We start from the raw sequence: 17,183 nt of genomic DNA on the forward strand, positions 1-17,183 counted from the left end.
TGGCTGTCGCACCATTTAGGATGACCCCCATGGCCCCGGCTCTGTGGGATGGGCTCCCTGAAGAGGTGAGGGGGGCCCTCCTTGGAGATCTTCAGGAGGTGCTGCTAGGCCTGCCTGTTTGCCAGGGCTTTTGAATGGCAGGTGTCTTTCAAGGGGGGGGGGAGCGGGCGAGAGATTTGGAGTTTACTGTTTGATTTTTGGTTTTAGCTGGGGATGTTCCCACACGAAGCTGCCTTGTACTGAATCAGACCCTTGGTCCATCAAAGTCAGTATTGTCTACTCAGACTGGCAGCGGCTCTCCAGGGTCTCAGGCGGAGGTCTTTTACATCACCTACTTGCCTGGTCCCTTTAACTGGAGATGCCGGGGATTGAACCTGGGACCTTCTGCATGCCAAGCAGAGGCTCTGCCACTGAGCCACGTCCCCTCTAACTATTATTCTAAGCTGCCTTGAACCACAAGGAAAGGCAGAATGTTTATTTAGTAAATAAATAAACATTAATCTGTATGAGATACAAGGACACATTGCCTTAAAACATTTTAAAACACATAAACATTTATTTATAAAAAATATTTAGAAACTTGCTGCAGGCAGGAATGCCAACCAAGATGCACATCTGGCGGAGAAGCTAGCAGAGGAGGCCTGGGTAGAGAAAGGCCTCCTCGGCCCCGACTGGCTTCCCACCCCAGTCACGTGCTCATGTCCTCGTCCCACTGGGAGGCCTCGGCTAGCCTCATGTTCTGCCACATGAAGTCAAGGAAGGTGGCGGCCTGCAGCAGACGGCCCAGCCTCTGGAAATGGCGCTCTGCGGCACGAGAAGGCAAAGAGGGATGCATCAGGGTGGGTGGCCTGAGAGTCCACGCTTTCAAGGCTAGGGAAGGTCGCCTCCAGGGCCTGGACCTCAGAAAAGGATTTTCCCTCCTGCTGTGTTTTCGGACGCCTGCCAAACAAAGCTACCAGCCGTTCCCGGCTTGGCCAACAGGGTACAGAGGACCCGGTCTCCCAAGATGTTCTCTGGAGTGTTTTGCACCCAGCAGACTGTCGTGGGGGAGGCATCGCTTACCTGTGTACGGCAGAAGAGACTCCACGGCTGTCGCGATCCCTTCAAACTGCAAGAGGGACTCCGGCGCTTCGTGCTGAAGGAGAGTTTGGACGACCGCCTGAGCCTCATGGCAGTTCCGTGAATTCGTGTTCCAGCTGATGGCATATCTCAGCACCGCCTCTGGAGCAGCGCAGGGGAAGTGGGAGGGGGATGACAAACGGCTTATCAGGAAAGGATGCAAGGGGCAGGCAGCACACAACCCTACAGTCGCTTCTGTTAAGGGCTGCCAGTCTGTATCATGCTTGTGGCTTTCTAAGATGGCACGTCATGATGGACTATGTTGGGAGAAACACAGTTCCAGAGGGCAGCTGTGTTGGTCTCCAGTAGAACAGCTAGATTTGAGTCCAGCAGCACCTTAGAGGCCCACAAAATTTTGGGGGGTATTTATTTATTTACTTCACATGAACACATGAAGCTGCCTTATCCTGAACCAGACCCTTGGTCCATCGCAGTCAGTATTGTCTAAGACCAGCAGGGGCTCTCCAGGGTCTCAGGCAGAAAAGGGTCTTTCACATTACATACTTGCCTAGTCCCTTTAACTGGAGATGCCCAGAATTGAACCTGGGACCTTCTGCATGGCAAGCAGATGTTCTCTGCTAGTGAGCCACACATTTTTCAGGGTCATCCCAAAATGACACCAACCAACCTTTCTGGTCTTTCCGCAGCTTCAGAAGATTCCTTTCCAAGTCCTCCTTCCCACCATATTCCTTGAGAATAGCTACAAGAAAAATCAAGATGGCCAATCAATTTTAAAGTTACGCCAAAAAAAAAATCAGCAGTCCTCAAAAGTCGGCCCTAGCCTGGCCTCTTGCTCCTGTTTGGATGCCCAGAGAGAATGATAAAACTGAAGTCCAGTGGTGCCTTAAAGACTAATAACACTTATTTCAGCATGTTAGTTTCAATATTGATTTATATAAATCTGTTCAATGTGGTTCGTCTTCCACGTGCCCCTGGGCGTCTGTTTTATTTTGCTGCGGCAAACTAACACGGCTACCCCTGAGCAGACACCAGAGAGAATGAGACACATTTTTCCAAGACTTCAAACTGCCTGTATGTTTCTGAAGAGAGGGGACAGGGCAGCCACAGCCCTGGATTGGGGAGGGGCTGTGGCTCAGAGGTAGAGCATCTGCTTGGCATGCAGGAGGTCCCAGGTTCAATCCCGGGCATCTCCAGTTAAAGGGACTAGGCAAGTAGGTGATGTGAAAGACCCCTACCTGAGACTCTGGAGAGACCCTGCCAGTCTGAGTAGACAATACTGACTTTGATGGACCAAGGTGGGTCTGATTATAAGGCACCTTCAGGTGTTCATGGTTCTTTTATTGCATGAATTTCAGTTCCTGCTAATGCTCTGCTGCCTATTCATGTCTGGGGCCAACCACAAATTTGGGGAGACCTTGAATGCATATTAAATTTTAAGAAGCAGATTCTCTTAACCAAAAATGAGGATTCAAAACATCAAATTTCTGTGCCCCTGAAATCCTCCTAAAATTGCTAAGGCAGCCGCTATGCTAGGCAGATGTCTGGGAATAAGCCCCAATGAACCAAGTGCTGTCTTCTTCCACACAAGCATGCCTAGGATCAGGCTCCACGACCCATGAAACACAGCGTGTGGGGGTGGGGGGTGGGGATGGATTTAACTGGGGCTCCTGCAAGACTGAGGGGCCACCCATCCTTCCCAGCAAGGCCTTACCCTTCACCACCGTCAGCACGGTGTGAGGCCGGTCCAAGGAGATCGCCAAGCCCAGCGCTTTGAGGAACCGCTTCTCGTACAGCAAGTTCGACAGCTCCTGCTCTCTGAAAGCACAATGCGAGAACGAGACAGCCACTGAAAAACTCCGTGTTTCCAGCCCTCACGAATGCCAAGACTGACCCTAAGCTGATGGGCTTCTTGAGGAGTAATTGTTGTAGGCCTTGTTAATAGGGTTGTGACAATGTTGACATCAGCATGCACAATTCTATTTGTCAGGGTGATGAGGGCAGCCCAGAATCTTAGGGGTCATTGTGCCTCTAGTGCACACATGGCCTCTCCAAGCGTCTGCTACCCTGTCTTCACCCTCCATGGAAGAAGTCAATCTGGGGGGCACTCACTTCAGGATCTGCTCCTCCTGCTTTGCCTGCTCCTCTTCGAGTTCAATTTCAGTGACATCCTGCAACACACAAGGGCATAGGAAGGAAACTAAATTGAAGGGGTGGGGATGGGGAATGGCCAATTGCTCTTTAAAGCTATCTGCCCTCAGGCAGGTGGGAACCAGGGATAAAAGCTGCAGCCATAATGCGGCAAACAACCCTGGCCGTCTCCTCCATGACTAAAAACTGGTGGTGGTGTAAAGTTCCGTCAAGTCGCAGCCAACATCTGGTGACCCCATAGGGTTTTCAAGGCAAGAGAGGAACAGAGGGGGTTTGCCATTGCCTGCCTCTGCATGGCGACCCTGGGCTTCCTTGGTGGTCCCAATACTAACCAGGGCTGACCCTGCTTAGCTGCTGAGATCTGACGAGATCGGGCTAGCCTGGGCTATCCAGGACAGGGTAACTAAAAACTACAGTTATATTACTCTGCATATATTAGCATGAAAGAAACAATCCAAGTGTGTACGTTTGATTGAGTGCAAGATTTATATTTTGCCTAAGAATGCATAGTGATTTGAGAGATAAAATTTTGGAGATTTCAGAGAAGATTTAGAGTACTGCTTTGACAGGCATGACAGCTATGCATTTAATATGGTGGCTTTGGGAAGAAAAGGCCCAGTTCTGCAGGGTTCCCAAGTTCTGGCCGCTGGGCTGGACCCCTGGTAACCCCCTTACCTTCCACAGCACGATGCAAGAATCGCTGGAACCCGTCACCAACGAGTTGTCCAGCTTGTTGGCGTGCAGACCCCACACTTTGTCCTCGTGGCTATCTAAAGTCTTCACACACTCGTTGGTTTTTATCGTCCAGAGTTTCAGGAGGCCGTCAGAGCCACTTTGGGGGAAGGGGAACAAGATCAAAAGGTCTTGAGATCCAGCATACTAATCAGCAACAAAGGGCACGGCATGTGGGGGAAAGGGGGATCTGCAAACTATAACCAAGATTTCGCTTGGGTTGCTTGTAAAAATATGCAGTTTTCTTCTCACAGGATTGCAAGATTCTTAGCTTTCATGTCAAAACAAGAGCAGCAAGTTTCTAGTCCACAGAGAATACAGCAGAAGTGGGAATGCTTATGCAATGCTAGAAGGGAGGGAGGGGGAGTTAGGTGCCAGTTCTGCAGCCTTAGCTGGGGACAGCATTACTCTCTGTGCTCACGCTGCTATGACCATAGCAGGCCTCACAAGCAGGGAAAGGCTCCATCAGAAGAGAAAGCAGGGGGTTCGGAGGCTACTCTGAGGTCCCTGAAACAGCAACAAGGATTATCAGAGTGCAACTGGTCTGGCCGTCGGCCCGAGCAAACGACACTGTTCAAAGGAGGACACACCTGCTAAGCACCTGTGTTCCTCGGCTCACAAAGATGATCTTCAGGACGGAGGCGTCGTGACCTTCAAAAGTCTAGGAAGGGGAAGGAGAGAGGGAGGCCAGCATGAACAGAGGAAAAGGATATTGCTACAGCCCCAAAGGTACCTTGGCTGTGCGGCGGCGCTGTGTGCGCCAATTCAGACACCTGGGCAGAAAAGAATGAGCAATCAGCCTCGAGCCTTTGGGGAGCAGTGGGAATAAAAAGAAAAATTACCCTCACCATTTCAGCTATTCATTACCCTGAAGACCCCAGCTTGCGACGCAAATAAAGCTTGCTATCGGAACTTGTGAGATTTTTTTGCTAGAATGAGGACTGCTCCCACAACATGTTTCATGGAGAAAAGTTCTACGCCACATCTACTAGAAGGCTGAAGTAGCGTAACAAGGTCTCTGCACTTGAGTTCTCTAACCGCTATACCATGCTGGCTCTCAATCCCTAGGAATGAAGACCACACCGCAGGTACCTTCAAACAGCTGAAGTCCTGGAGTCCCCAGATTTTCACAGAGCCATCTGCCGATGAGGTAGCCAAGACCTGGTCCACCGGCGAGAACTGCACACACCAGATCCCCCGTTTGTGACCGGAGAAGACCCCCATGAGTGAGCAGTCGTGCGAGGCCCACAGCTTGGCCGTTTTGTCTTGGGACCCTGTGGCTATCAGCTTGTCATTGGGGGAAACAGCCACACTGTTGACGTCCTAAACAAAGCAGAGAAGAGGAGAACAGTCCAGCAGCTGTATTCTTTTGCAAACTGTAGAAAAGGGGAGCCATAAAGGAAGCGATTAAAAAAACTGACTTTTTAATCACAGCGCTAGAGGAACATTCATATTTTGTTATCTGGTTCTGATGCTTCCAAAAAGAAACAGCTATTTATTTTAGTACATTTTTATCCCATGCTTTTTCCAACGAGCTCAGGGTGGTGTTCATGGTTCTGCCCTCCTTCATACTATCGTCACAACAACCCTGTGAAGTATATTTAGTTGAGAGAGACAGAGGGAGAATGACTGGCCCGAGGCCACTCAAAGGGTTTCACGGAGAGCAGGGATTTGAACCACTACACAGTAATAGCTTTCTGAAAATTTTTATATAGTGTTTTCCCCTGAAAAGGCTTTTTGAAACCTGTAACAGCGATAGCTGTAGGGAAACCCAACTTAAGCCAGACATTGTGTTGTAGATCTCCTACTCACAAAAAGATCAGCAGCTCTGGCTGGTCAGTGTTGTGACTGTTCTAATGTCAGAGTGCTATAACCACGGTTGGTTTTAAGCAGGGTTTGCAAACCGAGCTCCTAACCCAGGTCACAAATTTTGGTTTGAAGTTAACGATGGTTGGTGGCAGCATATTGTTCCAGACATAACACTGCAATACTGATTACCCCAAGAATGACAAGCGAGGGGAGAAATTTATGGCGGAGAAGTGTAGAATGCTACGGCAGACTTCTAAACTCCCAGGTACAGTCAGGAAATTGGAAACAATACACCTGCTCTGGGCATAAGACTCTGCTCCAGCTTCCTTGTGAGTGACGTTGGCAGCAATTAGGAAAACAGAAGACTAGGATGCTTTTTTTGCTGGAAAACCACCCCGGCCTCGTTGTTTCCAAAGTCAAAGGCTGAATTCCCCAATAGTCTGCTAGTGTGTGTTCTCTAAGCCCCGTTGGACAGAAGCCGGCATTCCTTATCCAACCCCTTCCGAATTCCACCCCTGCGGTACCTTGTCATGCGCCTTCTCTGTCAGGTGGGCATGAAGGCCTTCGGGGCCAGCTGCTTTTGCCTTGGCAGAGAGGGACTCAGGGAGATTCCACACTTTGATCGTGCAGTCCTGGCTGGCCGTCACCACAAAGCTCTCTTTCATTCTGGAGAGGAGAGGGGTGGAGGAGAGAGAGGGAAGAATGATGAAGGTCAGAACAAAGGTCAGAAGCACAAAAAAAAAAAGAACTAAAAAAAGGGGAAAACAAACACCCAAAGATAATGGTTCCACCTGCACAGGGAATGAATCTTTCTTGACCCAAATAACACCGAGCAGATGTTCTCCTCCCCCAATGCCCTCACCAAGTTCTAAAAAAAAATAAAAAAAAATGGGGAAGACTCTGAAAGATTCTTAAACTATTTCCATCAAACTAAGAAGGACCAAAGAGCCTCAGCCTGCAGGATGCAATTGGGACGCACCACAAAGGAGGGTTTCACAGGCACCAGGACCCCTAACTGGGATGGTTAGGACCCTCATCCTTGTCTCCTCGTGACCTGCTGAAGGAATTCAAAGCCCACACTGCATTCCGCCCTGCCCCCGCAGTTGTGGGGACATCTAAGCCCGCCCACGTCCCTGAATCCAACACGGCAAGGGAGACAGACAGGGGGTTGGATCCTGCAGTGCATTTTTCAGACACAACAAACTGGAGGAGAAAAACGCTGCGTCAGCAGAGTGAGCCAAAGGGAGGAGTGAGCCGCGCCATCCACATTCTCCTGCCCGGCGAAAGCAGGCAAAAATAGGCACAGGGCGAGAAGGAGGGGCTTCCCGGTTACCTGGAGCAAGAGATCGCCCCCACTCCGTTCGCGTGTCCCGCTCCTTGGGCCACGCAGACAACCTGGCCAGTTTTTTTCATCCGCCAAACTCGGAAGCTTTTGTCCTGGAAGCAGAAAAAGTCTGGTGGGTTTTGTGGAACGAAGCACGGAGGGGTCCCCAATAGAGGGGACAGGATTCAGGACACGCTGAGGACGGTGCCTCGAGGATGAACTGCCAACACCCCAAAATCTCTTTCCTGGTCAGTCACCATCAGGTCAGAGACTACATGGCTGATTTATTTTTGTTGTTGTTGCCCCAAGCAGCAATGATGACATGGCGCTCAGGGGCCTTTTCTCTGCTGGCCCAAGCTGGGGTCTCTTTTCCCTGCTGAAGGGGTCCTACTAGCTGCTTTCTTGCCCCACCCCCACCCCTGTCTGCCTCCTGCCAGTGTGGTGTAGTGGTTAAGAGTGGTGGTTTGGAGCAGTGGAGTCTGATCTGGAGAACCGGGTTTGATGCCCCACTCCTCCACATGAGCGGTGGACTCTTAATCTGGTGAACCAGGTTGGTTTCCCCGCTCCTCCACACGAAGCCAGCTGGGTGACCTTGGGCTAGTCACAGCTCTCTTAGAGTTCTCTCAGCCCCACCTACCTCACAGGGTGTCTGTTGTGAGGAGAGGAAGGGAAGGTGATTGTAAGCCGGTTTGATTCTGCCTTAACTGGTAGAGAAAGTCGGCATATAAAAACCAGCTCTTCTTCTTCTACTCATCTCAGGGCCTCACTGGAGCAAAGCCTGAAGGGTGCCCCCAGTTGGTTCTTAAAATATGACTCAGGATCACAAACTCTGCCACCTTTGCCTGACGCAAAGCAAGACGCAAAGCTAGAGGCCTTGAGAGCAGAGGAACCTACCAAGCAAAGAGGGAGACAAGGCCCAATTTCGACTGTGGAAGCTGACGGCTTCAGACAGTCAGCCATTGGCATCAACACTGGTGAGTGCCAAGGGGATTCCTGCCCCAATGTATTGGGAGGGGGGAAACATACATTGAATCTCTCCCACCCCAGGCCCCTTGCCAAGCTGCCTCCGTTGCTCATCATCCCTTAACAATGCTCCCATTGATCCAACATGCACAGGTGCTCTCCAGACTCCCCGGCAAAAACCAACAAGACACCCTTGATTAGAGAGGTGGGGGCCAAACAGCAGAAATGAGTAATTAACTCCCTCAGCAATTACAGACAGCAGGAGCAGCCAGGGCCGGGTTGCCATGGGAGCAGGCTTCCCCTCCACAGTGATGTGGCCTCTTATCATGCTGCGGCCCCAATCCTCCTTTCTGAGAGGACGGGAGAGCCTGCCCCTCTTCCGCTGACTCCTCTGCTCTGTGGCTGGAGGGGACACAATCCAATATGACATCCTGCCATCAAGGGTATGATGATGTTCCTGGGTCAAGCCCAGGGATCCCCAACCAAAATCAATAGGGATTTACCTTAGAACAGCTGACAAACAACATCCCCTTCCGGAAGACGTCCAGGGCAAGAACAGTATCTGCAAGGGTGGAGTGGGGGGGGACAGAGAAGCATTATGTCGTGTTGTGATTTTCCACTCAGGACTAGCAATCACAAGACAAAACAACATCATTTGATTGCGCTTTGTACCTTTCTGGCGTATCAGCAACAATTTTGTCTTTCTGACTGATGAACCAGCAGAAGCTTAGGTGATGTTTTAAGCATATTACTAAAACTCCCTGCAGCCCTAAGAGCCTGACCTGGTAATTGACGAAGGCGTGCCATATCCACTCAAGCCCCTAAGGGCTCAGCACACTTCCCATGTCTGACTGAGCACTCTGCTGCTGCCTACCTGTGTGCCCGTACAGGATCTGACAGTCAGACGTCGCCAGCTCGAAGACTTTGAGCTGGGGGCTGTTGGTGGCCACAACAATGTGGGAGTCCCCTGGCCCCAGGAATCTGACGTCCAACACTTCTCCGTTGTAACCTGCAAACTGAGGGGGAAGAAGCAGACAAACCAAGCCGGCTGGGTAGGAAAGCAGCCAACTGAAAAAGGGCTACAGAAATACCCCAAGTAGCTCTTGTGCAGGGATAAGCTTTGGGGAAGGGAACGGAGGTCGCACACCTACAAGACACAACCTGGAAGGACAATCTAAGTCAGAGGCTACTGGGGAGACTCGGGGGCAACTGCCAACCCAGGTGGAGTTAGAGAGCTCTGGAATCATCTTCCCCACCCACTCTCCCAGTGCTCAGCTGCTTCATGCAAAGGCACAAAGTAACATAAGAAAGCTCATGCTACATTCGGCCAAGGTCCATCAAGTCCAGCAGTCTTCAGGTGCCTCTAGGAAGCCTACAAGCAGATGACTGCAGCAGCATTATCCTGCCTGCGTTTCAATGCACCTAATATAATAGGCATGCTCCTCTGATCCTGGCGAGAATAGCTATGCATCATGGCTAGTAGCCATGGATAGCCCTCTCCTCCATGAACATGTCCACTCCCCTCTTCAAGCCTTCCAAGTTGGCAGCCATCACCACATCCTGGGGCAGGGAGTTCCATATTTTAACTATGTGTTGTGTGAAGAAATACTTCTTTTTATCAGTTCTGAATCGCTCAGGAAGGTACCTGCTTCCTGAGCTGAAGCGTCCGCGCATCGTAGAAGACGATGTTGTGCTCCGCACTGACAGTGACAACCTTGTCTTTCACCGGCACCAGTGCACAATGCACCAAGCTGTGCTCGCCGGTCTCTTCCTCGGAAGCGGCTCGATGGCGGGGAAGCGGCTGGCTGTACACACAGGTGGCTGCTGATGCGTCCCAGACCTGGAGGATTCCTAATGGGTAGCAGAGATTGGCACTTATGGTCACCAGACCGGGCAGGGCGAGAAGCAGAGACCTTCAGGGAACGGGACTCTTCTCTTTTTAAAACCGCGGACACACTCGGGTGGGTCAAGAGGAAAGGTAGCCAAAACCCCAGCTCTAAGAACATAAGAAAGGCCATGCTGGATCAGAGGAAGGTCCAGCAGTCTGTTCACACAGCGGCCAACCAGGTGCCTCTAGGAAGCCCACAAACAAGACAACTGCAGCAGCACCATCCTGCCTGTGTTCCAAAGCACCTAATATAATAGATCTGCTCCTGGAAACTGCTGAGTTTCTCAACCATTCCTAACAGATTTCGCCCTATTGGATCACAACACGTGGCTCACAGTGGGGCAGCTGCTTTTGTGTATGGGATCCGGAGCAGAATACATGGGACTCCAAATGTCAGTTTTCAATGAAAACTGTGCTAAGGAGTGGAAGAGACCAAAAGAAGCATGTTTTTAGACATGGCTGCAGAGAAAATTCACTAGGCAGGGCAAGGCTTTCCACTTAATGCAATATCATGGAATGGTGAGACCAGCTTAGGATTCAACAACCTCAGAATTCTGGTTTCTGCCTATCAAATACAGATGAGCAAGCGAGCTTCAAAACTCACAAATGCAAAGAAAAACTTCTGCCAGGCCGGAGCGTAAGGCCTTTTAAATGGCCGACGTGACCCCTAGTTTCCCCCAGATTCCATTCTCGGCAATCGCTTCCAGTTTCTGCCTTTCCACGGGAGCAAAGACCCAGAAAGGGCCACAAGTCAAACGAGCAACGAAAAAACTCCCTGCCCCCCTCCAAATTTCCAATCTCTGACCAGTGAATGGAAGCATATTCTGAAATGTTTTGCTTACCTTTGCTTCCTGCGGTGAGGAAGTGAAGGCCCGGTTTCTTCACACCCAGGGGTGAGAAATCTACTCCTTCTGGTAACAGGACAACAGATTCGACACTCTGAGGTAGAAGAGAAGGAGGAAGGAGAGGGTTGGTGGTCAGCAAAAGACGATCTGTGGCATCTGAGAAAACATCCATTGTCACATATAGAAACTTTCCAGAAAAACATATAGCTGATGTAATTTTTACTCTCCTGAAAGAGCAGCTGAAATGAGAAAGTTCAGCAAATGCGATGCGAATGAAAGCAGGAAAGGCTGGGATGAGATGGCTCATTAATGACAGTGGTTGCCATGAATTCCTGTGGAGGAGACCACCTGGTTAGGGAGGCAGGTGTGGACACCATACCACAGAGATGGCAGCAACCCTGTCCCCTCAAGGTCATGGGTAAACTAAATTTTTGAATCTGTGAAACTGAGGCGACTGTTCGTGTGAACACAATCAAGCACTTGAATAGAAATGGAGAGACCAAGGAGTAACTATTTGTTAAGAAATGTATCTATCACATTTCCTCCAGCAAGGGACTTGAGGGTTGTTCGTGGCACCCTGGCGGCTGCCATCTTCCCCCAAACAAGTCAACCATTGCTGTGTGCTAGAAAGTCCTGGGGAGTCCCAGCGTCTCAAAACCCCACTGAACCAGTACGACCCTCAAGTTAACTTCACCTCATAGACCGGGATGGTTCTCTCGGCTGCTCTTGTATTCAGATCCCACACGGTGCAGATTTTATCACGGCCAGAGCTGCAACCAAATACAACATCACCATCAGCCTCTTCCAGCCAAAACATCTCAATCCCGTTGCCGACAAAGGATGTCAGAACTGCCTCTGCTGGATTAGATCTACAGTCCCACAATGCGTTGCACTGTGGTCAACCACACGCCTTCTCAGACGGTCTACAAAAAGACGACGACGGTCAAAGCCTCCCAAGACAGCTATTCAGAGGTTCACTGCCTCTGAACGCAGAGGTTCCGTAGCGGCATCACGACTAGCTGCCTTGAATTTCTCTAATGCCCCTTTAAAGCCATGGAAAGCTAGCAGTCCTCAAGCATCCCTGTAACCCATATGAAAACAGCGGCCTGTCTCAAGGTGGTGAATGTCATGCCCATTTTATGGCAAGTGTTTCACTCTTGAACCTGGGAGACAGCAGCTCAAGTTGCGCCACGACCAATTGTGTGCCCTTGGGCAACTGATTGTCTTCCAGCCTTGGTTTCCTGTTCCCGTTCTCCAAACAGCTACAAGGACCTTCCTCACAGGTTTGCCGTGTGCCAACATCTTCACAATGAGGTATACGTAAAAAGATAAATAATCATAAGACCTGCTAACTTCTACAGGAAGGAAAGAGAGCATGCTAGGAAGCCCTTCCGGGTTCTTACCTGACGAGTGTCTCTCTGTCTGCGGAAAAAGCCAGGCAGGTGACCGCGCTGTAGTGGCTCTCAAGCAGGGCGACGCATTTGCTGGTCTGCAGGTCCCAAACGCGGATTTTGTAGTCCATGGAGGAGGAGAAGAGCTGCAGCCGAGAGACATCAGGATGGAACTTGACGAGGCTGAGGAAAGGAACACACCGGAGGCGCGCATGAGTCTTAAAGGCCGGCACGAGCTTCCCAGCATTCCACACTGTGAAGCCTTGCTGTGGATGTGCTATTTGAAACAATCCCATAGGGGGAATTCCAGAACATCTAGTTGCTTTAAAAAGCATAAGGAGAGAGGGCTATGCCCCGAATCACAACACAACTCCTTCTGGATCAGAGCTCCAAAACCAACAAGAGCTGCAAAATGTCATTCTGTGACAAATTCTCTAGACATAACTTCTTCTAAAAGAGCAAATATGAGTAAAATGTTTTCCTTACTGGACAACTCCCGATGAGCCTTTCAGGTTGTGGGTGCAGTACTGCTTGATAACATCCCAGACCTTGATAGTGCTATCACAACCACCTGGAAGGGAAAAGGAGAAGAGGAAGGAAACAACCCCCATCACAAAAGGAAGTTTGCTATACTATCCAAACTGTGAGAATCCCAAGCCTGCAGGCTCCTTTTAGGTGTTCAGGAGCGCGTCTAAGGAAGCTTGTGCCTTTCTGGTGTGCCAGACCACCCGAGACGTCTGATGCCCATTGGAGAGATGATACCTGCGACAGGAGCATGCTCAAATTTAAGTCACTGCAGAGATTCCCTCCAAAGGCCCAGGAAGAAGAAACCAGGCCGCACCTGTGGCTAACAAAGTGGATGTCGGGTCGAATGCCATGCTGGCCACGGGAGCCACATGGACCGCCTTCCATGTGCGGGCACACTTGTTCTCCCGCCACTCCCACTGCTTCAGCAGCAGTGCCCGGCTCGCTGTCACGAGGATCTAACACAAGGAAAATTGAAGAAAAGGTCATCAAGTTACAGAACGTGTGAACATAAGAACAGCCCTGCTAGATCAGACCCAGGCCCATCAAGTCCAGCAGTCTGTTCAGACAAGACGACTGCAGCAGCACCATCCTGCCTGTGTTCCACAGCACCTAATATATTCGGCATGCTCCTCTGATCATGGAGATAATAGGCATGCATCATGACTAGCATCCATTGTAACTATGCTTAAGCATAGCATTATTGTCTAAGTTACACATTAATTTCTTCAGGTTATGTGCAAAAGGTACACATGGAGAGTTAGGAGGACTAATATTTGCAGCTGATGCAAGTGGTTTCATGATACTCATATTTCGCTTGGCTCTTGCATGACCCTCCCCCGGCTTTTCCCACTGTAGCATTTATCTTTGGCAATGCTATGGTCACCCACCTCATCGTCATCGCTGAGAACAAAGGTTGTTATATCCTCTTGATCATCCTGAAAAAAAACAGGAGCCATTTGATGCCTTGTTGACTTTAAAGAGATAAATAGCTTCACATGCGCTCCTTATCATAATTTGTTTCCTGGATCATAGATGTCACCCTGAGTATTTCCTTGAATGACAGCTTTGCTACCTCTGATCCAAATATCGTTTAAGACCAGCTATCAGTTGATCGCCCTCCCTCATTAATAAGTGAACTCTAGTACTTTTCAAAAGTGTAACGTGAATAAGAATAAAAGCTTATATAGCGACTTTCAACATCCATAGCGCTTCACAAATATTAGCTCAACAATTAGCTTCACAAATATTAGCTCAATGACCTGCGAAGTGGGTCATTGTTATTACGCACATATTGCTTATTGCCAGGAGACAACAGCTCACTTATGAGCACCTTGAGTCAGAGACGGGAGCTCCGTTTCACAAGCAAGAGCTTTAGCAAAAGCGAAGACCTTTATCTGGAAATAAAGGAATCTGTACCACATTACCTGTTCAATGCTGTGAACAAGAGTGCCTGTTGCTAAGCAAAGTACGTGGACTTTGGTCCCACAAGAACAAAACATATATTCTCCATCTTGGCTTATCTAGAAAAGAAATAGAGGAGAGTACGTCAGCCTCCTCTATAGACATCCGGCTGTTGTAGTCCTATGTGGCAAAAACAGCAGGTAATAAAAGAAAGTCAGCTTTGGCCTTACCTGAACTCGCCCTCCTTTGTAGAAAGGCTCGATTTTCCTGGAAACAGCATAGCTGAAAGAGCATCAGAGAAACACCAACTCAGTGACACCTCAGAGAGCTTCAAGGACTTCCAAAGCTATTCTACAAGAGCAGAAACCCTGGACATGACAGCAGTGTTAGGACATCTCTCTCTCTCCTCGGCTGCTTTATTCCACATCTTAAACGCTAAAGGGAGATGCACAGAGCTCAAGCCTGTCCAGGATTCACAGTTACCAATCCAGAAGCCCTGCATACTATTTCCACTATGCACACATCCTCAGGCATGCTCTTCTTTTTTGTTACGTTGCATGCTTCGATCCTGAGGCCCAAGGCACGTTTATAGCATCAGATCAGATTGACATTCAAATCCCATCTTAATCATGCAGCTCCCTGGGTTACCTGGAGCCCTTTTCTATATTTTTTTTTTAGCTTAACCCACTTATTTAGTACATTTTTCTAAATCCCACTCACCCTCTAAAGAGGTCACAGCAGCATACATAGTTCACTCCCCATCCAATCTAACCTACTTTAAAAATAGTTATTGCTTGGATATGAAGGGCCCCAAAGCTCACGGACTCTCTCTGCCTCTTTTCCCTCAGCCTAGCCTGAGGATGGAATAGAGAAATGAGTACCAAGCACGTTGACTCAAGTGGACAATATACATGAACACATGAAGCTGCCTACTGAATCAGACCCTTGGTCCATCGAAGTCAGTATTGTCTACTCAGACTGGCAGCGGCTCTCCAGGGTCTCAGGCAGAAAAGGGCCTTTCACATCACCTACTTGCCCGGTCCCTTTAACTGGAGATGCCGGGGATTGAACCTGGGACCTTTTGCATGACAAGCAGAGGCTCTACCACTGAGCCACGGCCCCTCCTCATGAAGCTGCCTTATACTGAACCAGACCCTTTGAGGGTCCATCAAAGTTGGTATTGGTCTACTCAGACCTGGCAGCGGCTCTCCAGGGTCTCAGGCAGAAAAGGGTCTTTCCCATCACCTGCCTGCCTGTTCCCTTGAACTGGAGAGGCCACTGGGGATTGAACCTGGGACCCTTCTGCACGCCAAGCAGAGATGCTCCACAGCCCCTCCCCAAATAAAAATGCACTTGACAGGTGTGTAGAAGGCACTCTGCACATGCCCAGAGGCGCCCCCGCCTCGACAAGCTTCTAACGAACCGGCCCGCAGCAGCTCAAGACATTCCCTCCCCCAATGAGCACGTCGCCATGACGACCGCGCGCTTTCCCCCCCCCACCACGGCAACAAGAAGAGGCTCCCATAGCAACCACGCCGCGCCCATCTTCCTCCCCACCCCTTTTTCCCTCACTTGGTTTTGAAGCGCACCGGGGGGTTCGCCGCCGCCATGTCAACACCCGGCGCTGCCAGTCGCTTCCCCGGTGCCAAAAAGCATGCTTCCGGTCGCAACGGCCTACTTCCGGCGCCGAGATGGGCATCCTCCTGGCGCATCGAGATGACGCCACAGACACCCTCCCGCTCCCTCCTGTCGCTGGGGATTGTAAACAGAGGACTCAAAGGCCGCGGATTCTGTCGGGGGGCGGGACTTCCTGTTTTTCTGCACGTTGCCACAGGGAAGCTCTCCTTCCCTGGAGGTTTTTAAGCAGAGGCTAGGTGGCCATCTGTCAGCAATGCTGATTCTATGACCTTAGGCAGATCATGAGGGAGGGCATCTCCTGGGCATGGAGTAGGGGGTCACTGGGGTTGTGTAGGGGGGAGGTAGTTGTGCATTTCCTGCATTGTGCAGGGGGTTGGACTAGATGACCCTGGTGGTCCCTTCCAACTCTATGATTTTATAACACAAAGAAGGCCTCAGGGCGGCGGCAGACACAGGCGAAAACACAAATCTAGCTGCTCCTTGAAGTGATTTATTCCCATACCAGCTTCTGTGAGCCAGGGCCCACTTTGTCAGATGGAAAAATAGTACTACAGCACAGGCAGGAGCTTTCAAGCCCGTTGAAGATGGCACTTTTGTTCTTGAATTTGTGGACTGTTGGAGGAGTGTTTTACAGACCCTGTGGACCGCCAAAAAGGCAAATCAGCAGGTTCTAGATCTAGTCAAGCCTCAACAGTCCCGCAAAGCTGGAATGACTAAACTGAGGCTATCATGGTTTGGTCACGTTATGAGAAGACAAGAGTCACTGCAAGAAGACAATCATGCTAGGAAAAGTGGAAGGAAGCAGGAATAAAAGACCCAACCTGAGATGGATTGACTCTATAAAGGAAGCCATAGCCTTCAATTTGCAAGATCTGAGCAAGGCTGTCCAGGATAGCACATTTTGGAGGACATTAATTCATAGGGTCACAATAAATGGGAAGTGACTTGACGGCAGTTGGCATGCAGTCCATGCTTCCCCCCCCCCCCACTGAACCATGTAAGTATACAGGATACTGAACTTCACACAGTAGTGACCACCTTGTTTCGACCATAAAAGCCAACTATATCACCCACATAACCTTCAGGTCCTAATCCTACCCACTACCATCATAACAATGTACATAAAAAAACTCAAGACAGAGTGATCTACCAGTTTGATTTTATTTGTAAAATAATGGACCATCCTTCCTCATCAGTCACCCACATATGCCAATAAATAAGTACTTTATAAAGACTTGTGACTTAAGGCTAGCACACTGTATTCTAAGCTATGCTTCAGTTACTTTCTCCCCATTTAAGAACTTGGGAAATGCAAAACTGCACACACTCCTACATTAGTCTGTTTGATCGGTACAAAAAACCCCAGCATGCCAGAGTAACAAAAGGTCAGATCTCCAATCTGAAGACAGCCACAAGGATTGTTGCCTGTTCTATCG

The 17,183-nt window shown here is 49.7% G+C and overlaps 1 protein-coding gene across 1 annotated transcript; it reads right to left on the bottom strand.

The window, feature by feature from the left end:
* Window positions 1–688: 688 nt before the first annotated feature.
* TBL3 (transducin beta like 3) lies at window positions 689–15,719 on the bottom strand. The gene is made up of 22 exons (XM_056866158.1): window positions 15,682–15,719; window positions 14,340–14,391; window positions 14,133–14,228; window positions 13,596–13,643; window positions 13,022–13,163; window positions 12,667–12,751; window positions 12,193–12,363; window positions 11,484–11,559; window positions 10,787–10,883; window positions 9,702–9,907; window positions 8,931–9,072; window positions 8,560–8,618; window positions 7,103–7,206; window positions 6,294–6,435; window positions 5,053–5,283; window positions 4,551–4,621; window positions 3,904–4,060; window positions 3,190–3,248; window positions 2,792–2,895; window positions 1,748–1,819; window positions 1,063–1,221; window positions 689–804 (listed from the first exon to the last, which is right to left on the bottom strand). Exons 1-22 carry the CDS (start codon window positions 15,717–15,719, stop codon window positions 689–691), a joined length of 2,427 nt encoding a protein of 808 aa, XP_056722136.1.
* Window positions 15,720–17,183: the final 1,464 nt, after the last annotated feature.

This window comes from Euleptes europaea, chromosome 21 (genome assembly GCF_029931775.1).
Source record: "Euleptes europaea isolate rEulEur1 chromosome 21, rEulEur1.hap1, whole genome shotgun sequence".
NCBI lineage: Eukaryota > Metazoa > Chordata > Lepidosauria > Squamata > Sphaerodactylidae > Euleptes > Euleptes europaea.

Excerpts from the sequence above, each read along its gene's own strand:
- TBL3 (XM_056866158.1), bottom strand. The coding sequence starts at position 15,719 with ATGGCGGCGGCGAACCCCCCGGTGCGCTTCAAAACCAA. Across the intron at positions 9,908-10,786 it reads CCTCACCGCAGGAAGCAAAG|GAATCCTCCAGGTCTGGGAC; the intron begins GTAAGCAAAACA and ends GCTACCCATTAG. Across the intron at positions 2,896-3,189 it reads CAGGAGGAGCAGATCCTGAA|AGAGCAGGAGCTGTCGAACT; the intron begins GTGAGTGCCCCC and ends TTGTGCTTTCAG.